Source organism: Ixodes scapularis, unplaced genomic scaffold (assembly GCF_016920785.2).
Source record: "Ixodes scapularis isolate PalLabHiFi unplaced genomic scaffold, ASM1692078v2 ptg001856l_1___fragment_2___debris__unscaffolded, whole genome shotgun sequence".
Lineage (NCBI taxonomy): Eukaryota > Metazoa > Arthropoda > Arachnida > Ixodida > Ixodidae > Ixodes > Ixodes scapularis.
In genome coordinates this window covers 1-27,370 of record NW_024610198.1, presented here as the reverse complement: position 1 = coordinate 27,370, position 27,370 = coordinate 1, and the positions used below count along the sequence as shown (strand labels likewise).

General features: G+C 43.7%; 1 protein-coding gene across 1 annotated transcript in view; it reads left to right on the top strand.

The window, feature by feature from the left end:
* LOC8032849 (complement C3) overlaps positions 1-25,853 on the top strand; it is a gene marked incomplete at its 3' end in the record, with an annotated part of 118,887 nt that extends 93,034 nt beyond the window's left edge. Inside the window, exons 16-23 of the mRNA XM_042288325.1 lie at positions 3,298-3,456; positions 6,075-6,185; positions 8,090-8,159; positions 14,597-14,663; positions 18,555-18,642; positions 18,998-19,172; positions 23,876-23,968; positions 25,746-25,853. Coding sequence (XP_042144259.1) covers positions 3,298-3,456; positions 6,075-6,185; positions 8,090-8,159; positions 14,597-14,663; positions 18,555-18,642; positions 18,998-19,172; positions 23,876-23,968; positions 25,746-25,853 — 871 coding nt within the window. The remainder of the gene's footprint in view (positions 1-3,297; positions 3,457-6,074; positions 6,186-8,089; positions 8,160-14,596; positions 14,664-18,554; positions 18,643-18,997; positions 19,173-23,875; positions 23,969-25,745) is intronic.
* Positions 25,854-27,370: the final 1,517 nt, after the last annotated feature.

Below are 27,370 nucleotides of genomic sequence, written 5' to 3'. Positions count from 1 at the left end.
TTGTTAAGGAAAAATTCTAGCGTTTTGTTTATCTATAAATAAATTTTAGATTATTCTTAGATAATTATACCAAAGTCCCTTATTGCAGTTGGTCTTTTGTGGAGCTTCACGTAATTTCCTAAATGGACTACACATCCTTCGACATGTAAATGGATACTGTCGATAGCTTTACGAAAGTTTGCTGTCGATAGTCGATTATGCATAGTATACAATCGATAGTTTCACGATAGTCGACTATCAATCATATGCTACCGACAATACTATCAATATTTTCCCATAGTTGACTATCGACAGTACGTGGATAGTCGTTTTTTACTGTCTATGAATAGACTTGGTTTCCACTATCGATTGTAATGATAGTACTGTCGACAGTTTTGCACCATACACGGCCGTGGAGGTGCATTTTCTCCTAGCCTCCTTGCAAAACAATTTACTCGCACTCTAACGACTCTCCGTTGCAATGTGTACCTAGAAGAAGCAGAGGGTGTAACTAGGAAGGACACGAACTATAATACAGTACCTTCCTTAAAACGTCCTTGGAGTGCCCCGTAACACTTTTGCCCACGAACGTCGAGGGTTTACTTATCTTGTACAGCCTGCTAAGGACATCCCATGGAAAGAGAGCTTAGGGTCATCCTAGGCCTATGTTAGCTGTATTTCCAGGTGGAGTTCAGTTGTAAGTGCGATAACTGTAAAATGCTACTTTAAGGGTAATAGAATGTCCGTAGGCTAATTAGGCCGACTGCAGCGAAAATTCCATAGGATTGCGCTTCAAGTGTACTGTATGTCCGTAGGCCAATTTTCTATAGGGGCTTCTAGGAAGGATCAAGAAGGACGAGTACCTAAAATTTAGAGCATGCTGATACAATGACAATAGAACGTCCGCAGGCTAGTTTTCTATGGGAGTTTCTTAAAGTGATTCTAGAACGGCCAGGGCCTAATTTACATAGGATGCTGATTCAAGGGTAATAGAATGTATGTAGGCCAGTTACTATAGGAGACCTGTAGGAAGGTTCTAGTACGAACAAGGTCTAAACTTGATAGGATGCTGATGCATGGGTAATAGAATATCCGTAGGTCAATTTTCATAAGAAAATCTTCTAGAAAGACCTTAGGACGACCAGGTCCTAACTTATATAAGGTGCTAATGTCAGGGTAATCGAATGACCGTAGGCCAGTTTTTAATAGGAGGCTTCCAGGAAGATTCTAGGACGACAAACACCTAAATTTCGTAGAATGCTGATACAAGGGCAATGCATATCCGTAGACCAATTTTCTAAAGGAGGCTTCTACAAAGATTCTAGGACGACGAGGTCTTATTACACCGATAGCTGATATCGGCTCTTCCCGCCACTGGAAATGACGTCCGTTGTTGATGTCGTCGATGTGCACCTGTACAAAATAAATTATCTCAAATGGCGTGACAGCAGACCGCTGCGTTCAACACGCTTGTGCAACTTTGCCCAGCTTAATTTGCGTACTCGGCCAATTAATTGACATCAAGCGTTCGAAATGAGACTCCATTTGGTGTCAACATTTCCGTTTCGTGAAAACTAATCTTAGCCGTTATTTAGCACAAGCTAAATAACGGCTAAGAATAGTTTTCATATATTCGTAAAATCTGTGTGAAGATGCTTATTTTGGTACATTTTGAGCAATGTAGGATAATCTCTTGGTACCTAATTTTTTCATATGTTTCTAAAACGTGCTTAGCTTACGTGTTTTGTAGTTTTTTTTTTCTATACGTTTTTCATTGCAATTTTTATTATTTTGAGCACATGTTGGAAACCTTCTATAAAATAAGTAAGAAAAATTATTACTGCATTCATATTTCGGTGTAACGTTGAAGGCTGTGTGAAGTATCATAGTGAAACCTTGGCAGTCTACACTACCCGAGCTTCGAAATTGCATCTCTCCAGAAAACAATTAGCTACAACGTTCAACGATAGATGAATGCTCTTCCTAGGAACAGCGCTTTCACATACTTGTTTTTATATACATATAAAAAAAGATGAGCCGCACCACCATTGCCGGATCTGAAGTAGATACTGCCTCTAGTTTAACGAAGGGGAAGCTAATGTTTCCTCCCCAGATGTTAACCCTTGGAAGTAAGCGTAAAAGTGCGCCCGTTAGAAGGTCCTTTTCATAGTTAAAAAGAGGATCAAATTATACTGTAACAAATAGAGTTGCCAGAAACTGAAGTTTCTTGTGTCTTAAGTCAACCCTAAATTCACTGGGTCCTGGAAAGTTAAGGCCAAGCTCTCCGTATAATCGACATATCGGTTCATAGAATGAGCTTTTTTTCTTGACATCTTCATTCTTGGTGGGCTGTTTCAAATTTCCAAAGACAGCTTGCTTTATATAGTAATTGATTAAATGCCGAGGTCTTGGCACCGCCACCACATGCGGCGTTTGTAGTTGGTTCCATTAAAAACAATCCTGTCTTGAAATACGCAAGAACAAGAATACTTTTGGAAAATATTGGTAGAGATAACAATGACTGATAAGTTGATTGCACAGGGCCAGATGAGTTCACATTGTTGAGAAACACTTTCAGTCCGATGATGCTCCGTAGCGATCTTGGTGCGACTGATTCAGGACAACCCTTTCGAAGCCTCGAAAATTTGAATAGATCGAAATGACGATTGGCCATAGCAATCGAGACCGACCAGCCAATGACATTGAGAGGTTTGTTCATCTGCATGCTAGTATCGGTCTGTGTCCGGCTAGCAGGCTAGGAATGCAATGGCCTTATTTTCCCAGGGTTTGATGACTTTAGTCAACACCACCAAGATACTGGTAAGGCATGTATTCTCCATGACATAATGTTAATAAGTGCACGGACATCGCACTAATGGTTCGATAACAGGTGCAGCAGGCAGCACTAAAGGGCCTTGATACTTCTTTTACAAGTAACGACAACCAATACAAATGACAAAGCACATTCCCCTGAAACGAAATGGTGGCATTTAGTTCAAACCTCTGCTGTGCGCCGCCATTGGCTTCCTATAACCTGCACCGTCACGCAGTCGGCGCTTCAAAGAATGTCGTTACTTGTAGAAAGCTCCCATCTGGGGACTTTAGGCAGCACTGTTGATGCGCCCCCTCTATCGCACTTGTTATCATATCCGCGTGATCTTGTTGACACGGCCAGAAGCATGCCGTGTCGGAACAGCCAGTCTGACTTTTGGTGCTGTTCAGAGGGAAGAGAGCGCACCCTTTCATATAGGTGTTGCTATGTCGTGCAAAGTGACTATTGAGGACAGTCTATGAGAACGGCGTCGATATTCCACACAGGACACTGTGGTGGCGCTTCAGGCGCTCGCCAAGTACGCCACCGTCAGCAAGGACGACAACATCGACCTCACGTGCCAAGTGACCGTGAGCAAACCGAGCGAGTTCAAGGAGGTCGTCCGAATCAAGCGAGACAACGCCCATCAGCTCACTAGGATTCCGGTGAATGTCAACTGCTGCGCTGGAAGCCCCGTGGCGAACGCGTTACGGTTGTATAGTAAAGAAGTGCACCGAGGACACTTCATGTAGCGAAGCAACGTTTGCTACAGCCTCCAGGTTTCGAGTACACTGCCCAGCATAGCACGAACACGGCATTTTATTTTCCTCAATTTTTATTAGACATGCACAAAATTTACTCTTGAAAACACGAGTTACTTTTAATCACTGCTTTCGATTATAGTTGAAATACACAAAAGAAAAGAAAACAGATGATATCATGATGAACAGAGCAGCGCACACAAAGACAAGGACAGAGAAAAGGAACATGCACGATTTCTCTGTCCTTGTCTTTGTGTGCGCTGTTCTGTTCATCATGTCATCATACCAACTCGCTCAACTTACAGCACTTCTGCAACAGATGATATCATTGCTAAATACAAAGCGAAACAGCGCAAAAAAAGGGACAAGTGGGGCACGGACACAGCGCTTACTTACGACTTTCTTTGTCATTCCAAATCTCAATAAAAAAGGGAAAACATAAAAAAAGACAAAACCAGAACTAGTCCATGCAAAGACCCCCCCCCCCCCCCCCCTCCCCCCTTCCCGCGCAGATATGTGACCTTAAACAAACTGGCGAAAGCGCTCGATGAACTGGCACTCACCACTGGAACTTGTCACCAAGTCAACACTGACCCATCTGTATGGACCTTGCCTCATAATGCAGTAAGCCTCGTGGATCTCTCTTGCTGTTCGCTAAGGATGTTTTACCAAAATAGCAATATTTTCGAAAGGAAAAAGTGAGTCATAAGTAATCGCTGTGTTCATTCCCTTCGTCCACTTGTCCCTGTCTCTTTCGCGCTGTTTCGCTTTTTATTTGACTATGTACCGACTCGGCCAAATGCAAACATGATGGCATTGCTTTTTTTTTGTGCTGCCAGTGGCGCGGTGTACATTCCAATAACTATCGTAAAAAATATTTAAACTTAGAGAGTGATCGCTCAAATGTCTTATTCTTCAAAATCATGTGGGGGCCCTTTGACATTGAATTTCGTAACAAATATAGTTTACAACTGCCAAATGGGAACCTATATGATACTACAGTCTTGAATCTACAAGGAGTGTTATTTAAGCAAATATATGAGCGTTCAGTCGTGTTAGTGTTGCACGTTTAAAATATCACCTGGTATTCTTATTGCCGCAACGACCTATCCTCATTCTATCATATGCGAGGGTGTGGCAGCACGCACCGACAGATTTGGCACTGCTTGCAAAATTTGAATTACAAATGTGCATACCTAAAGTTGGCACGCGAACCATGTTTCACAACAAGATTAAGGACTATCTTTAAAAGACTTCAACTCAGAGGTTTTTAATTATCACAAATAATGCAAAATCGGAGGCCGTGTATTTTCTATGTCCTATACCAGCCTGCTTGTCCTCTGCGCACTGGCTTCTGAACTTGCTCCGGGGAGGCTTGCTTGATGCAATGAAGGTAAGAACCAATAGTAGAGCCTGGCGATGAGCAAGATGATCGCGATTTAACGCAATATATCATCGAGGACCACATGAGAGCAAGCTCACTAACCAGTGTGCTGGCGACAAACATTCTGTATCGGGCAAAAGAAATGCATGACAACCGTCTTTTTAAGTATTTGTGCACCTCTGGCATGAGTACTGGAAAAAAACACGTAAAACTTGTTAGAAAACTACTTTTGCGTGCCCAATTTCAGGTATGTACGTTTGGAATTCGAATATTCTCAAAGGGTGACAATGTGCTGGTCCTTACGGCCGCGCCCTGTACACTAACGCCTCAACCCCTTTTTAGGTGGCAAGCAAAGCTCAATTTCTCAACTTACCAAGCTTGGATTTACTACGGAGCTGCGGATAGGTGGCGGAAGTTTTTAGTGAAAATATCAACAAATAAACGTACAGTGTTAAGGTAAAGAGGAGAAAATATATGTTTGGCTATCTGCGGTGGCATCCGCAGACGATGTCATGAATGTGCTCGTCTAGTTGCATCTACCTTCTATATAATTCAGAAGCCTCGAGGGCGCGCCGTCGCTTAGCTCAGCAGACGACCTTCGGAAGTTTTTCGCTATGCCGAGGCGATTATTTCTAATCGACAAATCTAGAAATGAGATAATTTTAAACTGAATAAGAAAACAGGGATGTAAATTCCTGATGACTGTTCATTATGATGAGCTTTTTAATAATGATTTTTGTGATGATCATATTGATGATTTTTAGATGGTTGGTCGAGTCGTCGCATGATACTCTCGATTGTGACTCACGTCGCGTCATCTTTCGGCAGCAAACACAACCAGGTGAGCACTGTCATGATGTCGTTGTGAATGCCGCCGCAAATAGCCCCAAACAGTTTTTTTTTTTTTTGCAAGGTAATTGTATTTGTTGATAGTTTTACTCCAAGCTTCCACCACCTAGCTGCACCTCTGTAGTAAAACGCAGCGCGATAGCTTGAGAAACCGTCTTCTGGAAACCATCTAAGGTGAATAAGACGGGCTTGTGTATACACTGTATCTCTGGACCCCCACTGCTGTTGTGTCTCAAAAGGTGCGCTACACGTGCTTTATTCAACTCCTGTTTCCATCCTTTACCTACAGATTCCAAGCGAGGGGGATAAGATCTTCGTCGACGTGAGAGGCTCGGGCTCTGCTCACATGTATTTCCTCTACAAGTACAACGCTCCCGTTGAACGCGAAGACATATGCAAGGTGAACTTCGTTACCTGCTCAGACACCCGTAAAGCAACATATCGCTATTTGAATTTAGTCCTTTTCAGTGCAGAGCGCGCGACAGTGTTAAAATTGGTGCGAGGTACACACTGCAAAAAAATTGTGATTGATATGTGGAAGCAACCGGAATGTGCTCTTCCTTTTAGTCGCATGAGCATAGAAAAAAAAGTAACATCACAGTCTAAGCTTCTTTTTTTTTTTTTGCCGACATGCGCATTACAGGGTTTAGAATACCTAGCAGACGATCAAGTCAGTCCTCTTACCGATCAGCACCTAATCCCGCAAAACTAGTTGCAGAATCTTTATTCTAATTCATGAAACAAAAATTTTGATAATTTTCTGCTTTTGTCATAAGCATGATTATTTCTTAAATCATCAGCACTTTTATCATTGCAATCCTGATAAAAGGATTTTCAGTAATCTCGCTGCTCTAGCGTGGCTGCCCATAGGTTTTTCACAATGTTGCACGTTTATGACGTGCATCCTGCAGTATGTAAGTTTATGGCGTTTGTTTTATATTGAACTGAAAACATTAAAGTTTTAATTGATATTGCTCTCGCTTGTTTTAGGCGCCCAACTTTCTCAGTAATTCATATTGTTAAAAATGTGGTCGCCGCAGAAGGAAGTGTAGTACCAAAGTTTATTTAACACTTTGCACATTTAATATGGATACACTAAAATAGACAAGTCTGGTTGCGAAAAAAACAACTTAAGAGCACAAACTGAAGTTGATTTTCTTTTTGGTTTGATAACGATTCATTTTAATTGTTCAATACGTTTAATATTACTAGGGCCCTCGATGACAGAGGGCCCTAGTACAATGTTATGGTTGAAATTTATAGATCTATTTTGGGGTTTAAAAAGGCACTTGCTTGATTTTAGAGGTGTTCATTCACATCACTCTATCTGCCAACTGAGTCTAATCAGCAATTTACGACATGAGCCAGGGTTCCCTTTTAGGGTGCAGAAAAAAAACAAAAAAACTAGTGTTGGAATAATTTCCGAAAGTTGCATCTCTACTAATTTAATGACGGCAGACACTTTTCTTGAAGTGATTTTAAGATTATTTCTTTTTGTGTTTAAAAGTCAAGTTATATAAATCTTCCCTTACAAAAACCATATTGTGAGGGGGTAAGAATAAGGAATTGATTGCAAAAAAGTTGATATGTTAAGAATGATATTTTGAGACACTTAGAAGACGCGGCTACAATAGATAGAGACAATGAATTTAAATTATGCTTTGCACTCGCTTTTAAAAAGAACAACCACCTTGGCAACTTGCACTGGGCAAGTTGTGAAGTCCTTGTGCAACTTGTGAAATCCCTGTGCAAGGCGAAGTTAATAAACGCAAAAATAAGTATAGAGACTTTCTGGACACCCTGTGTATGCCCCGTCCCAAGCCTTTTTTTGAAACTGAAGCTAGAAAAGCGTCAGTTTTTGATGGAGCAATGTATCGTTTATTGCTTCCGTCGTTCCCTAAACCACGTCAAAACAAATTGCCATTCACCAATTTTTGTAATTTGACAACTTTGTTGTGGACCGAGCTGAACAGAACCAAGTACTCCTACAACTGCGCTTAATACATTCAACGCTGGCAGAACGAAAAATCTGTCATAAATATTTTTCTGACACGCAAAAGAAGCCTGGAAGAAGTAACCCTCCCTAGTTAATGGACAGTGTTCTGGATAACTACGTGAGAGCGACAATTACTCGAACGTCTGATAATTTTTAGACATCTCTTCCCTCTCTACAATGTAAGTCCATAACTCATTGCAGGTTCAAATGTTGCTTAAGTATGACGTTCTCATGCTACACTCAATGTCGACTGCTTCTTGCTCCTTAATTCTACGGCACCTTGTTGAATTGTCTTTCATCGTTTACAGTTCCACATCGCTGTCAACTTTGAGGAAAAGAAACCAGACATTCAACATCTTTTAACACGCATTGCAAGAGGTAAGTAGTGCCTGGCCGAGCAATTCTCCGCGTAGTTAAGTGCTCGTTGTAAGGAAAAAACCAGAGTGTACAGGTACTGTGTTCGGGAGATGGCTACTCAAACGCGAGCGTGTAAGTTGGTCAGCGTTGAATAGGAGAGCCGTCCAGCTGCTATTGATTGCCATCAAAGAAAAAAACACCTAGTCGACGCTCATGTACTTCTATGGAAATGCATTCTCATGCTACATTCAGTTTTTGCTTTTCTAGAGCGCAGCTCTTAGGTGCCCGTTTCTGGCCTGAGCGGCGTCGCCGTCGGCGTTACCGCACGGTGCATTATGGGACGTTTCCCATGATGACATCACACGTGACATCACGAGGGTTACCAGTGACGTTATAGATGACCTCACACGTGACGTCAAAAAAGTCACCAGTGACGTCACCGCGCATTGCCTTATGGGTATATTCCTTGCTAAATTTTGCGGAAACGATTCCCCTCTAAATTTGGCGGAAAAACTTCCCCGTTACATTCATTGAATAAATTACCCCGCTACATTTAGCGAAAAAAACTCCCCACTAAATGTAGCGGTAAAATTTCCCCGCTAAATTTAGCGGAGAAAATTCCCCGCTAGATTTAGCGGGAAAATGTTTCCCTAAATGAGAGGTGAGGAGGAGGGGAGATTTGGGTGAGGAGGAGGGGCATACCCTCCCCTCCGTACTTTCCCTCCTCCTCCTCAAGAGCTGCGCTCTAGTTCGGCGTTACAGGGGATAGTAAACGTCCTTCATGTTTCCACCACGCTTTGCATACGACGGCAGACTGCCTTCAAGCCATCGTTTGGCTGGTTTTTGCTCAGTCAGTAATGAACTTCGCAGTCCGTACTTCGTCCTCTTGCCAATGACTTCTAAATGTCGAAAACAATACGATGTCGCTTTTAAGTTTACACAGTCTTAGCCAGTGGCATAGAAAATAGTTTTTTTTTTTAAGGTGGGGGGCGCAGAAAGCATGTGTATATTATAAGGTAAGCCTCTTTTTTTTTGGGGGGGGGGGGGAGGGGGGGGGGCAGAAAGAAACTACAGACCCATAAGACCCATGCTCGCCCCCTTCCTCGCTACTCCAGGTAGCCTCGCATGTATATTAATTTGAAACTTCCAAACGTCATCGTTATCACACAACTGTGTCCGCAAAGGTTTCGGACAGACGCAAAGTACAATGGTGGTTTTGTTACCGAGCTACATTATTTAGACAGCGAAAAGGCACCAAGTTCTATCTAAATCTGTACGAAAAATACGTACAAATTGGGGCCGTGAACACGTGCACAGTCGGCACGCATTGCCAAATTCAAATTTCAAAGGTGCACACATGAAACCAGGCACGGGAACGTCGTTTCGCAAAAACGGTTTGTCTATATTTTCTAGAGTTCAACGTGGAGCTGGCAAAAGTAGAAAAATAAAGAAAAAATGGCGCCCGGGCATTTTCCATGTTCTATTGTGAGCGCGCGACGCGTATGGCAGATGGTTGGCAACAGAACCAGTGACCGCGTCCAGGTTACGTTGCGTACTGAAGTAGCTACTTTAGGGCGCCCGTGTCGTCCTGTCAACACCGCAGCTTGGGCTAGTTGGTTGTGCATAATTTGTACTTCACAGCGCATAAACGTCTCACAAGCAAGCACAGACAGAAAAAGCATTCTTCCTCCAAGAAAGGCTAAACCTTCTCACGATCGACGGTCCTTATTTAATTAGAAGCTCAAACGAAGTAAAAAGGTTCTTAATAGAGAATGGTGACAACAAAATGAACGCGTTTTCAATTGACATCAAAGACCTTTACTACTCGCTGCCACAAGACCGCCTTTTACAGTGCATTGAAGAGAGCGTAAACCCCTTTGGTACCATCGCCTTCCAGAACGCTGCGGGTATCGCCCACGACAAGGTCATCGACTTAATATCCCTTTATCTGCAATCCACTTTTGCGACGTGGGAAAGAAATACATACCTGCAAAGGGCGTATGCATAGGGTCGTGTATCGCCCCGATACCCAGCGACCTTTATCTTGCCTACCACGATAGATTATTGTAAAGAAGCTTAGGCACCTCAAACATAGTGAAAATATTTATATACGTAGATGATTATTTAATCTTCCTAGCAGTGTAGACTTGCAAGATCCCAACGACGTTGGCCAACGCTCTATCCATATTTAAAGGCGGCATGAATCCGTTGAAGCTTACCCACGAGCTTCAAGTCATGAAAACCATCAGATTCCTGGATTTTAGACTATTTTCATTGAGTGATTACGTATGCTGGTCATATGAGCCGCGGGGAAAAAAGTCGCTACTTCACTTCAACTCCGCTCACTCAAAACTGGTCAAAAGTGGCATCGTGAATCTTTGTCTCAAAAACTCTCTTAACAAATCAAGCGAACCCTTGATCAAAACAAGCTTTGATGCGCAAATCTCTCGGTTAATAGCAGCAGGATACCCCTGTGTCTTATTAGCGTCAATTCCAGAAAACCTCCTAAAACATATAAAAGGACGGGAGGTCACTCCACCTCCACCAAGAGACAGTTCAACGAGGCCCATTGTTGTGCCTTATGTTCACAACTTCTCCCATGGACTGAAAAAAGTAGCAAAAAAGTGAAAACCGTTTACAACTCCCTGTAACGCCGAATTAGAGCGTAGCCCTTGAGCTTGAGGAGGAGGAGGGAAGGGTAGTGGGGGGGGGGGGGGGTCAACTGACCGGGAGGGGGGTCACGTGACCTTGGGGGGTCACGTGACCTACAATTCCGATGATGCAATCAGTGACGTCACTGATGACGTCATCAGTGACGATGACGATGCGGGTACCGATGACCTCATTAGTGACGTGACTGATGACGTCATCAGTGATGATGACGATGCGGATGTCGGTGACGTCATCAGTGACGTCACTGATGACGTCATCAGTGATGATGACGATGACGATGCGGATGCCGGTGACGTCATCAGTGACGATGACGTGATCGGGGGGGTCACGTGATCCCCCCCCGATGACGTCCGGGGTCACGTGACCTCAGGGGAGTGACGTGACTTTCGGGGGTCAGGGGGAGTCATGTGACCTCGGGGGGGTCAAGTGCCCCCCCCCCCCCGAGGTCACGTGACCCCGGCGGGGGGGCTCGCGCGGTGCATTATGGGACATTTCCCATAATGCACCGCGCAGTTACGCCGACGCCGACGCCGACGCCGCTCAAGCCGTAAACAGGCGCCTAAGAGCTGCGCTCTAAAAAGTCAATGTTGAGGTGGTATTTGCAGCTCCGAACAAGCTCTCCAGCTTGTGCAAGAAAGTGAAAGCTTCTTCGAGCCGATCAGAGAATGCGCTAAGAAGTACGAGGCCAGCTTTGTCCAGTGCTCCGAAAAGGTCGTGTGCTCCATTCCTCTCTTCTGTGGGAAAAACTACATCGGCCAGACTGGACGGTGCTGAATGATCGACTTCGCGAACACCAGAATAACATCACAAGAGCCAATTCAGGACATTTAGGTCTGCACTGCAGGGATTGCGGGTATACGGCACAACTACGTTGCTGTACCGTGCTTGACCGAAGCAACAACAAGCTAACAAGAGAGATTATTGAAACAAAGCATATTGCCAGGCTTGATGATGGATGTGTGAGCAGCCCATCTCTCGCCTTATCGGCAAAACAATTGACTTATCTAACCTTAAGATGATAACCGCGGACTATTTTACAAATTCGTTTGAATAGATGTACAAGAAAAAATTGACAAGACAATTACCAAATCGTTTTTAATGCGAAGTAGACAAAAACAAAGACAAATACAACGTGTTGTGAGTCAGCGCTGTGTGTATGTCTTTCTGTCTGTGCTTGAGTGAGGGCTTGCTTGTGAGACGCTTATGCGCTCTGAAGTACAAAACATCCTCCTGGCCGCGTGTGCGCTTCCGGTGGCCGTGTTCCTCGGTTCGAAGTACATCTGATAAAGATTTGGCTCCTCGACATTCAAAATCTACCCATATCCAGCGTTGCTTCGTGTTTGTTTTCTGTCATGGGTCCAACACCAGTTGCTCGTAACTCGGGTTCATTCCTGTGTCCCTCAGTTATGAGCGGGAACAATGGCAGAAGAGCGCCATCTTCGTTGTCTATCTACACCGGAAGACGGCTCTACAAAGCGCGTGTGTGTGTGTGTTCGACTGCCCGGAAATCACTAAGGAACGACATTCGACAGTGCCAGTATTGATAAAATCGACGTCGGGAGAATTTTTCGCTTCTCCTTATGTAAGATCGCTCTTCACTCGCTGGCGGATTGAGTAGACGTACTGGGACTGAGACGATCGCGGCACTTTCCGTAGGCACGTGAAGAGGGTCTGTGTTCTCCATTTCCAAGTCTTGCGCAAGAGATGTTAGATCGACTGTTGCCCCCAACGTTCTGTGTAGCGCTCTGCTCAAATAAGCTGGTATTGATTAGGAAGGTTTGCTGTTACATAGAATATCTACGCTCACTGGGCGCACCGTGGCGCTGCTGTCTTGTCGCTCGATTTCAATGCCGGACTCCTTTTCGTCTGCATACTGGTTTGCAAGCTCGCTCACATGTGACGTGGTCAGCGAAAAGACGCTCAGCAAGTCCTAGCAGAGGCTGGCGGCGAGCAGGATCATTACAAAACGATGATGGAGGTTCAGTTCGCATTTCTAGAAACAAGCAGAAGTTCCTGTTTAATAAACGAAATAAATTTTAAAGTGGACGAGTGTTCCTTTTCTTTTGTTGTCTGCTATCCGTTTGCGCATTCCTGTTAGGCACGGAAGGCGCGCAGGGAGGAGCGAACGACTCAAACAGAAAACATTATAAAACAGTATTTCGACCGCTTTGAAATTAATTCTTTGATCAAGAGGAAAAATATGTGTGTTCCTAAACGCGCATTAAAACTGCATCACTGTTCGTACGTTTTGTAAAACTGTTGTGTATCCCTTTTACCCTGCTCATCACCAGCCTCTGCTATGACATTATCAGCGGGTTTTCGTTTACCACGCCACCTGGGTACGAGCTTACAAACCAGTTGGCCAAGCAGGCAAAAAAAAAAAAAAGAAACGGTATATATAATTTTTTTTTTTGTATGGTGTGGTTTGGGAATTGCGGCGTAGACGACGCCGTGTAGTGGCTGAAAACTTGAAATAGTGGCTGGTTGTGGCACCGTACCTGTCTGGCTTGGCAGCGGTGTGGGTATGAGGGAACTTCACTAGAGTCGTATATGTTGGACTACAATACCTTGACTGGAGCTTGGGCGATTGAATCAAGCTGGCTAATAGCAGGCCATCACCTTGCATCCACGAAAGAATGAGGACGGAAACGGTGGAGAGTTTTGATTTTGTTTCCACAAGGAAGTATAGTATGAGAGTTTTAATGTTGTTTATCCAGGTAAGCTATCGGGATTCGATAGCTGCATGTTGAGTGGTGGCACGTAGACGTTTTCATTCTCTTGTCTTGTCATGGAGTAATAGTATACCTGGCAGTGGTAACCGAATCGAAGCACTGGCACTGTTTTGGAATCTGTCCCAGCGCCTTAGACGAATTAGTTGTGAGCGTAAATGGACGATGAGTTTTACACAAAGCTCTCGCGATTCACGCTGGCAATCGATTGACTTCATATATAAGAATCTTTGGGGAACTTGTGAAACTCAATACGATTGCAGCCATACTCGCGCTGCAGCGCGTCTTGTGCTCATCACGCACTTTCCACGACTGTTTTTATGCCTATTAAAATTATTTGTGTACCCGATGATGGCGCGCAGTACAGTAGTATCCAGACAACCGTAGATTCTCGGAAATTGTAATACGACAAAAAGAAACGCTCTGAAATAACTCGGCCATGAGGTCCGTCTTTAAGCAGGTTAACCCTCGCCCATGGCGGTGGCATGCCCTGTGTCCGCGGGCAATCCATATACGTTCCGGATCGGCGGTGCGTCAGTTGTGCTCTAGCATGCGGTTATGCTAAAACGTTCTATTGGACATAACAAATGCACGACTGCCGCTTTCGCTCTATTTTCGTTTTCATTCTGCCATCTCCGAGTTGAGATCTAAAGATGACAAAACTTTTTGCGAAACGAGGTTCGCGTGAACAGTTCCAGGTATGTACGTTTGGAATTTAATTTTCTTAGGCATTCGAAACGTACCGCTCCTTACCGGTGCACCCTGTATATCTCATCTGTAACATATAAGCCTTACTCAAACTATTTTTACTGTTTAATAACTACAAAATACAAGTGTGTGCTACACAACAAACAAAAAACGATGAATATAAATACGAATATATGTTTGTTTTTTTACTATATAAAACTGGACAATAATGGTTTGTTGAGTTGGAGCACTTTGATCGTAACGACGCAACGTACTTGTCACAAAGAGTTCTCAGAATTAGTTGTGATTAATTAGTGACCCGTGGAAAGTGCATTTGCTCAATCCTTATTTATTTTTTTTTTTTTTCAGATGCCAGTAAGCAACGGCGAATGAAGTCCAAGCTCAGTAGCACGTACAAGATTAAGGTGTGCGCAAGGTGCGTCTTGTGAGCTTCTATTTTCTTTCGGAAATTGGAATTCTCTCTTATATCGATGGCATACCATCAGGCGATTGCATGAGGAAAATATGTGAAGGTAAAAGTAAAGGTTATCTCGATAAACCGTTCCAGCGGTGTAGGCGAATACAGCCTCAGATGTCGAACGTGACCAGACCTGTTACACGGTCCTCCCCCTTTCATAGAGGATGAGCCTCCTCTGCGATTCAAAAGTAGTACTGTGGAAAGTGGCATGATCTACCACGTCAAGCTTGCCAGAAATCATAATCTCAAAACATTAAAGACTGAAAATTATGGTCGATTAAATGTACTACTAAGTGTTCATTGCGATATTTATGAGGAATTTATTTTATATAATCTATAAATTAAGAATTGTTGTTGGGATTTTATAATGATTTAACGAAAGCGAAAGCTTTTGACTCTTTAAACCACAAACTTTTACTGCGAAAACTTGAAAAATATGGTGTTCGTGGTGAAGCCTTACTTCTAAGTTCTACTAAGCTCCTATCTATAAAAAAGCGGAAACAATATGTATGTTGTAAGAATCATTTATATATTGTGAAATTTGTATATTTAGATATACCAGGAGAAAGTGTTTTAATTACTTTTTGATGCGTGTGTAAACGATGTTGTAAATTTTAACCGAAACACTAAATTTAGAATATATGCGGTTGATTCAACACCCCTTATGCTTTTGATGATGGCGAGAAACTGGTGTAAAAAGCTAATTTAATGTTGGATCAAATGCCATTGTGGACTAGCATGAACTCGAAAAAAATAAATACAAACAAAACTAGGGCCATAATGTTTAGACATTAATATAAAATTGCCTCATCCTTAAAATAAATAACACTTTAAACTCAGTTAACGTTGAATTCATTCAAAATTTCAGGACACTAGGACTTGTGTTTTTTTATAACATGTCCTGGGATTATCATATTTTAGATATTTAAATAAAAAAAAATTAAATCGGCACCAATGTTCTAGGTACTTTTCCAAGCTTCTTTGTATGCTCCCAAAATTTGTTAAAATATTGTTATATTGTTAATATAACAGATTAACAATATATTATTGTTAATTTGTTAATACATTGTTATAACAATATTGTTAAAATATTGCTATACAAAAAGTGCACCTGATGCAAAAAGATTGATACATATAATTTCAAATGCACCTTATCTTTCACACACAGAAAACCTAGTCACAATTCATAAAATACTCATCATTTATAGCTTATAAGCTATCGAGAAGACTTAAAACAGAGCTTGGGTATGGCATTTGGTTATTGATGGAATCGTCCAGTCTACCACAGCACGTCGTAACATACGAAATCCGTAATCTAAATCGCTCGCATGTATCGGCATGTCGATTAAACATTGGAAGAGAAATTGAACCTACCAAATCCCACAACCTCTTAATTTGTTGTATTCTCTGTGTGTCTTTATTGACAAATCAACTTTCAAGGAATTACGTTCCATTACGTCTAATTTACCTATTTGATCTTGTGGTACTTTTATTATCAGTGTATTGATGTTAAACAGACATTACAATGTTGCCCTTACTTCTCCATGCGCGATATATTTGTGTGTTTTATTATTATTTTTTTATTCCTAACTGCTGCAGAATGTACTGGGGTTGAAGCTCGTCAAGCCGTCTAGCGCGTTTTTTTTTCGCAACCTCACCATCCCATGCAATGGCAAATAAAAAATAATAATAAGAATCAATCAACCAATCAATCAATCGACGTTTATTGTACAGTTCCCAGGAACAACCCGGAGGTCTTGGTGCTGGTACACTGGGGGATAAAAAAAACGTGATACACGAAAATACAGAAAGATAATCCACTACACACTATACATGGCCCAAAAAGTGAGACATGATGTGCTTCGTGAGAATAAAAGAAAAACCAAATCAGTTTTTAAGCATAGTACAAGGCAGTACAGGAGTAAGTATTATAATAAAAATACGAGGCAGTAACAGCAGACACGAAACAAGAGCGTAGGAAAACGAGTGCATCACCAAGATCCACGCCATGTAGATGACGAAATTCAAATATACCAGAGTCATTCAGCAATACTAAACTTGCACGGGCAAGTATTTATTAGAAAGGCAAAACGTCCTGTAGCATAGGTGGAAAATATCAAGTTTGTCAGAGTGATGATTCAAGCGCTCCAACATTCCAACAATTGGGTTTATCGGACTAAAAGTTCCGGAAACATAAAGAGATGTCTGAAGCCGAGCAGGCGCACGTCGGGCACCCCTAAGGCAGAGTTTAGATAATAGGCTCCAATAATTTATGAGGTCATGCAGTGTTTTAAACAAAAATAGTAAGTCCGCGTTCTCCTGACGCCGGTGCAGGCTAGGTAAACCAACGCAGGCTAACGTAGCTTCATATGTTAAACAGTGAACATCCCCCTTTATGTACCAATGTTTAAAGATAGAAACAAACATTTTTTTTTTGCACACGTTCCATTTTCAAGGAGTGAGTTTTAGAGATTTCATTCCAAACAACCGAGGTCTACTCTAACTATGACCTGGATAACGAACTGTACAACGTAATGAAAGCAGTTCGGTTTCTGGACTCCCTAGTTAAGTGAGACGCCACGCCCAACATTCCCAATGACGTGTCAACCAGCTTACAAACGTGATCCTACAAACGCGAGCTAGGATCAACGATGACTCCGAGGTCTTTCATTACACTTACCGAGACAAAGCCTCCCATGAATATTATATGCGACAGAGATATTGTGAGGTTTCTGAAAGAGTGTTATGACCTTGGTTTTAAAAGGCTTCGGAAGAAGGTCATTGTAGGAGCATTATCAGTAGAAAGAACATGCATCTTCTTGGAGCCTAGCACAATCATGTTCAGTAACTATTTTTTTTTATTTTTATATTGTCAGCATATCTAATGAACGAAGAATTGAGAACAGCAAGAGAGACGTCATTTACGAGAATTCGAAACAGAAGAGGTCCTAAAACAGATCCCTGAGCAACGCCAGAGAGTGCCCTGTACAACGAAGAATTCATGTGGTTAACTCGGACGTACGCCTCTCTCTCTGAGAAGTAGCTCTTCAACCAGTCGTGCACTGTGCCACATACTCCATAGGAGAAAAGTTTGGATAAAAGAATCGTGTGATTGACTGAGCCGAAGGCTTTGCTTAAGTAAAAGTAGACAACGTCTTACTGACCTCTGGTACATATCACACGAGATGCGGTAGACATAAAGCTAACAAGGTTTGTAGCCGTTGATCGGCTGCTTATAAAGTCATGCTGATTGTAAATTGCTGTTTCGAAATTTAAAAAAAACCCAGAAAATAATAGTATTAATAAATAATAATAATTAATATTATTGTTTAATACATTTTTGTGAATTTTTACCATGGCATGGTACTTTGTGTTATGATGTGACACGTTTGACGAAGTTCTATATTTGGGATTTCCTAATTAACAACTGCAGATTGGGAACATGTTAAAATAAAATATAATTATAACTGATTATGGAGAGTTTATTTGAGATCTTGCTGAAATTTTTTTTTTTAATGCTACACACTTTTGCAGCATTTAAGCGCGGAATATTTTTTGTTTACTTCAAATGAAATAGCTGAAAGCAATAAAAGTGTTCTTCCATTCCTTGCATTCCTTTTCAGACGACTCAATAATCAATTTCACTTATCCCTTGGTAGATACCCGGATGCTCTAGTAATCTAGTACCATCTAGTACTTTGTGCATTGGCGACGAAATTGTTCACATCGCACATTATTTACCTTTGTTTCGGGTAGCCGACCCTTGAAAAGTATTTGAACACCCCAGGAGCTTCGTATATTTCTCCCCAGGTTATCACGATTTTAAGAACTGTTTGTTTTTCCCAAAAGATACCTGGAGCGGAATGCTACGGGAATGGCCATCCTGGACGTTGGTCTTTTGACAGGTTTCAAGCCTATTGTCGAAGACCTCAAGAAGGTATTTACCCTACGTTTGTTTTTATTCTACTTTTACAGGTGTAACTGTTTGTTTATGCTTTTCATTCACTGCTGGATATGCAGACCAAAGGAATGTAATGTTGACGAATACATCTCTCGGAGAAATAACGGCAACCTGTGTGGGAGTTTTTCCATAAAGAAGGCGGTAGTAATGGGGTGAAGTTGAGATGTATTAATAAGGAAACGTACCTTGCAGCCTCGTCGTCTTGTAGCTTCTCAATCGGTCAGGACTAACTTTGCTCGGAAATTCGAGCCTCTAAGGAAAAGTACCAGACAGCATATCCCACGCGTCAATTCACAACTTACCCGAAACTGCGCCTTTCCCTTTCGTGCAGCTTGTCACTGACGGAGTAGTTCAATTCTACGAACTGACACGTCGTAGCGTCAACTTTTACGTTGAATCTATTCCCACGAATGCTGAGGTGTGCCTGGAATTTGGGCTCGACAAGGAGTTCGAGGTCGGGCAGATCCAGTCCAGCTACGTCAAGGTGTACTCCTATTACGATCCAGGTAAGTCATAGGCGCGCTCTAAAAAAAGTTTGCGCGTTCACTTTTTCGCAGAACACGCATGAACCCGATCACTGCGAATCGGTGCGAATGACGAAGCTCGGAATACGATTGATTTGGAATGATGCAACGAGCGCGGAAACAATGACGTTTGACTCGCCTATTGTCAGTCCACACATGGCACGTCCGATCCTGTTCCGAGCGATGTCACTCGCTTCCCTCGTTCTCAGCAACTGGATGCCTGCGCGTCCTGCAGGAAATTGAACGCGGAGACTTTCAGCTACGGCCAGGGCATTTGATATCGATGCGGAATGAGATGCACCATCTCAGAAGTCACTTTCCAACGCGTTCGTTTTTCTGGCGATCGTAAGGACAAAATTGCTACACCTGAAGCCCCCTAATTTTTTGACGTGGTACAAAACAGATCTAACCTGCCTTCTTTAGCTAATGAAGGATAACGATAAATACAAAGTGTAGTTTTTTTTATGGATGTCAAGATGCTACCACTTCCTCATGAGATTATGATTGGAGAGGGCATATACAATTTATCTCAAAATACAAACAAAAACATGCTGAACTAAAAAAAAAACACGATACATTTTGACAACATAATTTTCTCAGGTGGGTTGGTCAAACTACCGGGGTAATTATCCCTTACGTCCGTGCTCGTTTGAATTCGACAGTATAGGCAATATATTTGCTACCTGCCAAATTTCAACTCATCCAATAAACTACTCCAATAAATCCCTGCATGCTCCATTGCGCGCGTTGCATTATGGGACTTCTTTGGCCTTGGAGAGGAGTGGCCTGTTTTTGATTTCGAATGCCCCTTTGACGAAGTGGTGCCTCTCAGTTCTGCATGGTAAGGAAGTCAGCCCTCGCTTGTATTGCACCCATTCATCCTCGCCAGGGGGCTTGTTGAAACACGGGCCTCAAGAGGCCGTAAGTATCTGGCTAGACATAGTGAGGAGGAGTAGGCCGTGCAGCCTCCTGTACCTTTTGCCAGTCTGGCTACCACTCCTGAGTGTAGCATAAATTTCCCGAGTCACAGATTATTCATAAAGCCTCGGACATAGAGACGATAAAGCAGGATGATCTGCCCAGTACTACACTTTTAGAGCACAGCTCTTACGTGCCCGTCTCCGGCTTGAGCGGCGTCGCTGTCGGCGGAACCGCGCTCTGCATTATGGAATGTTTCCCATATTGACGTCACAAGTGACGTCACGAGGGTCACTAGGGTCACTAGTGAAGTCGCGAAGGTAATTTGTGAACGTTTCGACCCTCACAGTGACCTTCACGAGGCCCTCATATGACATCATGAGTGACGTCACGGTCACTCGTGAAGGCCTCGACGAAGGTCACGAGTGACGTCACGAGGGTCACGAGTGATGTCATGAGGGCCACGACTAAGGAGGGAGGGAGGGGAGGACGAGGGAGGGAGGAGGAAGGTTGGAGGAGGAGGAAGAAGGAGGGGAGGACGAGGATGGGGGAAGGGCAGAAGGTGGAGGAGGAAAGGAGGAGGAGAAGGGGAGGGAGAGAGGGTATGGGGAGGAGGATGAGAGGGTGCCCTCCCCTTAATACCTTTCCCCCCTCCTTCTGAAGAGCTGCGCTCTAATTCGGATTCACATGGAATTGTAGACGTCTCTTCTTTTTTCTTTGTTTACCCGCCCACACACTCTGGTACGTCGGAAGCCCCTCAAAGCGTGCTCCAGCATGCTATCCGTGTTGGTAGGTCCCACCTACAGATATATAAATTAAAGGAAATGGTCACCTATTTGAAAATGCGTGAACTGTACTTGGTGGTGACGGGCTGTCGTGGAGTGAGGTTGGAAAATCGAAGCCGAAACGGTGGCCAATTGGTAGCCATGGGATACCTTGCGCGAAAAAATAATTCATCATGTGGTTTTACAGCGATCGCCACGCAAATCTCGGCTCAATTTTGGGTAAAAGCCTCAGGAGTTGGTGCGTTCACGTGTCCTGTGGTCCTAATTGTACAACATGGCGGCAGCCAAGTGGAAGTCACTTTTGCCTGGTGAACGGGATATCAGTTTATAGCTCTAAAAAACTCTACCTCGTTAGCTTGAGAACGAAACCAATTGAAACTTCGCCGTCAAGGTGGGTGACATAAAATTACTATAATGCATATGAGAGGATCAACAGCAGCTAGTGTCTACGCGACTTCCGGGAGGCCCGTAGAGGCAGCCAGCCACGAGTTTACTTTTACGGTGCTTCTGAGCATTCCTATGGGAAAACGCGCGTGCATTTTGTCTCGTAGCTCGAAAATGACATGGATCAACCGAAACACAGTGAGGGCGAAGGCGAGCTGGTGTAAGGTTCCAATAATGTTAGAACACCCGATACTGGATGTAAAGAAAATTTTGAAACAACCAAAAGTAGAAGAGACGGGAAAAGAATTTAGCCAGACGACGTCTCAAACTCAGCTAATAAGTTTCTTGAGTAAACCTCTTATAGACCGACAAACTGTTTCCAAACAAGCCCGCATTTTCCCACACCAGGTGTGGGTAATGCGCGAGCGCAGAACGCAGATTCGCGTGAGGTGAAGCTTCTGCGAAGGCGCCTTGGCGACAACAGCGCCACCGCAGAGGCGTGACGTCAGAGCCGTGTGCTGGTCAACGTTATTAGATTAGCTCAGTTACGGAACTGCTCATAGACGCCGCATGCCCGAACAGTACCCCCCCTCACTCCCCACGACTTGCCAAGCGTCGCTCGACGCGCCGCCAGACGGCTGCTTTGGTAACTGAATCAGGAGACGTACGTTACAACGTTACTAGAAACGTAAAAATCAACGGAAAAAAACTCTTTATGTAGTAACTTTTATTGGAGTTTAGTACGAAATGGGGGGCGCGTGATGTTTTCTAAAATCTTTAGTTTGCTAGGTTTTGCGGCACAATAATATATTTTTCATACAACCATGCCTCAGCGGTAATTTGAGGTAGCGCGTCCCGACCTAGGCTCATCTTTACTTCCCGGTGAATTCGCAGCGCGTCCGCTGGGGAGACGGGGGTGGCATACCTGTAACCCTTTCCACTGTATCTGTTTCGGCTCCAAAATGGCCAATTGAAGCCAAAATAGATGTTAGGTGCAGTTCCTCGAGTGACCGCTGCAGGGTAAATGGCGGCGTTGTGATCGCCATTTGGCGCTTCAGCTGGGCTTTTTGGAACGCATAGTTATGAAACAAAATATAGAGGGCGCTTCGAACGACGCTTGGCGGATTGAAGTGAGTGAGGGGGTTATACAACTGAGGTAATCTAATAACGTTGGTACTGGTTTATATACACCCTTGAAACCAAGGTCGTCACCAACCAACACCGAACAAACTCATTAGCTGAGTCTGAGACGTCGTCTGATTGAGTTCTGTCTCTGTCTCTTCTACTTGTGGTTGTTTCAAGGTTTTTTTCACACCCAGTCTTAGGTGTTTTAACATAATGATAGACGGGGATCAGTTTTGTTATTTGGGTAGTACCAAACAGTACGTACCTTTATGAACACCGTAAAAGGTGTTCATAGTTGCATTATTTTCTTTCATCGGTCAACGACGTTCAAATCAATGTTAATTTGATGAAGTGGAGCATTTGTTCCTATATCATGGGACCGGCCACTTCAACTGAAGAAATGTACAGTACAGTGCAGTGCAGTCTTCGATTTGATGTTGAGAAGACACAATGCTTACAAACAATTATTTTTTATTATCAGACAATCTGTAACCTAAATCGAGCTTCCATGCATTTGCTCATAACAACGGTCCGAGCAACTGCTTGTTTGGAGTGGAGCCCCATGTTGCGACACCCTCACTTACGGGGTCAATTTGCAACGGCACACTAACGGCAGCTGAACCTCTAACGTGCATTATGGTAACAATAGGCTGCGTGAACGCAACACCGATGCCCAACGACTTCACCTTGACGAGCCAAGATCGCTGTGACTGTGCATTATCACGTGCACACCCAAGGCGGCTTTTTTCTTCCCTTTCTTTTTTCCTTTCGCTGTTCGAGATCGAAAAATTCTAAGGGGCCCTCACGTACACGGCGGGACCAAGAGACCGGGACATTACCGCATGCTACGATTGTTCAGCGGTGCAGAGCCGGCCAATCGCGGCAGGCGAGGGTACTGCTCGTGCAAGCAGCGTCTATGAGCTGTTCCGTGGCTGAGGTAATCTCATAACGTTGGTGCGCAGGTTCAATGGCGTTCCACCATCTCCGTTCATACACGGTTTCAGTTCGAATCATATTCAGAGCTTCGTTATTGGCTGCGATCCTTCTATTGCTTCAAGTAATTGGTCGTTTCCGAGTTTTTCACGAAGAGAACATACAGAACTTCCTTCAAAGTGAAGCAATGTCACTTCTCCGCGATTTCTTTCAAATGTGCCAGAGTCATCGCGGGAACTGCGGCAAGTCGCGAACCAAAAGAAACGCTGGCTGAACGCCAACGCAGGCTAGCTTGGGCACGGTAGGGCTCCTGGCGCGCTCCCAGTAACTTCCTCGGAGTCATGACGCGAGCTTACAATAGCAATTCTTCTCCGTACGGAAGCCTGCGGTAAAACTGCGGTAAAATTGCTCAATATATAACCTGCCGCGGCACCAGCAATACTAACAGAAAGTATGACAACCGTCTTTACACCAGGCGGCAGCATTTTATCTGTTAGAGATTAACGCAGTCTGCTCTTTTTTCACGCCGCCATTTCGCAGATACGTCCTGCACGGAGTTCTACGCCCCCGACAACTCGAGCCCCCTGCTGAAGCTGCACTGCGACGACACCGAAGTCTGCGCGTGTGCCGAAGGTGAGAGCGCCAGAACGGGCAGCAAGAGAGGAAATGAACCGCCTGCTTCCTTAAATAAAAAAAAAATATACGTTTTCTTTTAATGTTCAGCAGATTTGTTAAGGAGAAGCCACGAAAGCGGTTTGTGCAGGTGAGTTATACGGCCTGGGGAATATAATACAGAGGAGTAATCGTCACTATCTGTCAAATCAATAAATGAAACAAGCTAATCAAATTTTTAATTAATGCAAATAAACGCATAGTTTTAATTAGGACCTTGCTGAGCATCATGGAACAGCACTATATCGGCCATTATCGGACTCATTTAAGCTACGATAAGGTGCAAAAACAGCGCTTGGGGCGTTCAGAGGGAATCGGTGACCGACTGGATTAAAGCGTCTCAGTTCGGAGCGTGGAGCGATAGTTTACGCTGCAGAACACTCTGCGTTCGATCCTCACCCCCGACCCGTTTGGATCTGGGTGAGCATCGTACTAGCACGCGTGTGTGTGATCACCACTGCGTGGTGCTCGTTAAAGACCCCAGGTTACGGGCTGTACTGTACTGGCTAAATGTCTCATTTACAGCTGAGAGACAGGTCACGCGTCGAGGCAATCCAACTTCGAGGCTCTCTAAACGTAAAAGCAGCGCAATTTGTTCTTAGGTAGTGTTATCGCATCCGTTGCCTTGCTCCTGACGCACGAGTGGTACATATTTTGCTCTCCACCATGCTTCCCACCAGCTCCAAGTTTTTTTTATATTTATTCACTCAGTGGTTTTCGTTGATGATCATCAAATTTCTAATTAGAACCATATGTTTAGTTTCAAAAGACATTTTATTTAATTAATCGATTGCTCGTTACGACTAGCCTTCTATATTATGTCCCCCTGACCGTATAACTCACTTGCACAAACCACGTTCGTGCAGCTTCCGTCGCTTTTCTTAAAACAAATATATTACGCTTAAACAAAACACCCTGTAATAAAGGAAGGATTTTGTGTTTCCAGTGTGGACGGACAAACCCTGAAAAATAATCCCCGTGTCGGTCTGATCAAAATAGGGAAATCGATAAACCCCGAATTTTAGCTGTCCCTACGTAATAGCAAACGAGCTTAGAGGAGAGTTAACTTGTCTAAAGCTTTATTTTGCTTATACGCAAAACGCGACCCCAATTAAACCGCCCTTGAGGCTTTTTTTCTATTTTTTTTTTCGGACGCTTGTAGTTTTTTTTTTTTTTCGTGTTTGAACATCTTCCAAGTATTCGGGAAGCGATTTTTTTTTTTTTGTTGTTGTTTTGAGAATCCTAGGCCCTCTTTTCTTGAACTCGAATAAAGGCCGATCTTCGTCGGACATAATAAAAAATTGACACGGAAATACGCCGAATCTGTGAAAAAGAAGTAAACCTCGAAAAAGCACTCCCGCATTTGATCCCCTAAAGAACGAAACCTAAGGTAAGTAGGAAAATACCGTCATATTAAATTGTTACAAAAAGGTATAATGAAACGATGCCGTCGCATAAATTTAGCGTGTCTATGTGCCGCTACACTTAACGGACACTCCTATGGAACACGTGGTCACTGGCTGCTCTCAGGTCGGTCTAGTGGCTGGTACTAATACCGGGTGACTTGATGCGAGATCACTTTGCACTAGGTTGTCACGTCTAGTCACGGCATCAACCGTGATGTCACCGAACGTCATGGTGTTATGTCAGGTCGAGGTGTCACGCGACCACTGCCACCAACCACGTGACCGTCAGTCCGCGTCCCGTGGGTGAAGTGCCGCTCTATTCTGCCTTTTAGGGGGCTGTCCACCCGAGAAACCTCTGGCACCTTTCGTCAAGGAAATCGACGACGTTAACGATCGTCGGGAGAGCCTGAGAGAGTTCGTCTGCGATAAGGTGGACTACGGTGAGTGAGCCGCAGTTTATCTCAGTGTCCCGGTATGGCCCGAAACTTTCACCGTGACCCTCAAAATAAATAAATATTATCGAAGTTCTGGGCAATATGTGCCCCTAAACGAGGCCTTTAAATTCTGCTTGCGTAACGTATTAGAGGGAAGGACCCGTACAGTGTGTCCCGAACCTGGTAGGGCTTATTACACTCGACTTTAGATCCGCATATCAGTTGCCTCATGACTGCATTCCGAAATTCCGATAAATGTTGCGCAGGAAGACATATTAGCGACTATTAAAAGTGTTACCAAACCTCGCTGCGGAAATGCTTCCTCTAATGAGGCTTCCATCGGATCTCCCTTGGCTAGCAAAGGCGTTTTAATTGGTGTATGCCTCTTCCGATGTTGTCTGCCGAGTCTGCCGAACACACTGGTTTCCGAGGGGTTTAAAGCTATCAGGAAGGTAATTGAAACGGCACCGACCTCCTTAAAAAAAAGTTTCTGGATAATGCCAGTACAGGACGTTTGTGCCTCACAAAAACGTTCTGCCGAACAAACATTTTTTTCCCGCAATTTCACCGTCGCCAGACTCACTTTGAGTTAGGATCGATTTTATAACACGTCCTCGGCAAAAGACGAATGAATCTGAATCCCTCCTGTAGACACCGAACTCCCTTCAAATACATATTTAGGTGCCGGGACCGCAGATGTAGGCAAGAAAAGGAACTTTGCCTCGACAAGGAAATTTCAGCGCAATATTTTCGTGCGAGACCCATTCGGAGTGACGAGTAATTCCGAATGTGCTTTTCATCCGACACGTTGACCAGTGTAGGTGTATGCTGCCAGAGACAAAATGAGTCTGGGTACGTAAAAAATGTGCAATTTGTTTCCCTCCTTTGTTTGAGGGGGAAGGGGGGGGGGGGGCGCAGCGGAGCGAGCCAGATAATCCGGATGTTTTGTTTTTATCAAAAGGGCGAAGAGCTTATCTCAAAAATAACCCCCGTGTGAATACCCCTATTGACACGGGGGTGCTCTTCCTCTTAGATGGCGCAGAATGTTTTACGTAAAAAACGAGTTGTTCGAAGCAGCGCATGAAGGTCGGGCGCTCGGGGAGGGCTCGGGCTACGTGCCGTTTGCCGCCAGTCCACAAAGTGTCACAAAAAAAAAAAAAAATTACACGTTTTTTTTTTTTTTTTTTTTTTACCGCAACAATAAACTAGGCATTGCCCAACGCTCATTCGCCCCCCAAAGGTAGCGCAAGAGGTCACAACCAGATGCCAATGTTTCAGCCCGTTCTGATACCTTATTCAAAAGTTATAGGTGATTTCCTGAAAATTTCAATGGGAAAATGGCGGCCAACGGCGTTTTCGAATACATGGGGCTCTATGGGCACCACAAACCGAAAACGGGCAACACTGTTATATTCCTAACGAGCGTGTTGTTACGATGTACTAGATAACAGAAAGTATAAAACAGAGAGAGGACGAAACACAGACAGTACAGTCTTTCTTTCAAAGAATGTACTCGTCTGTGT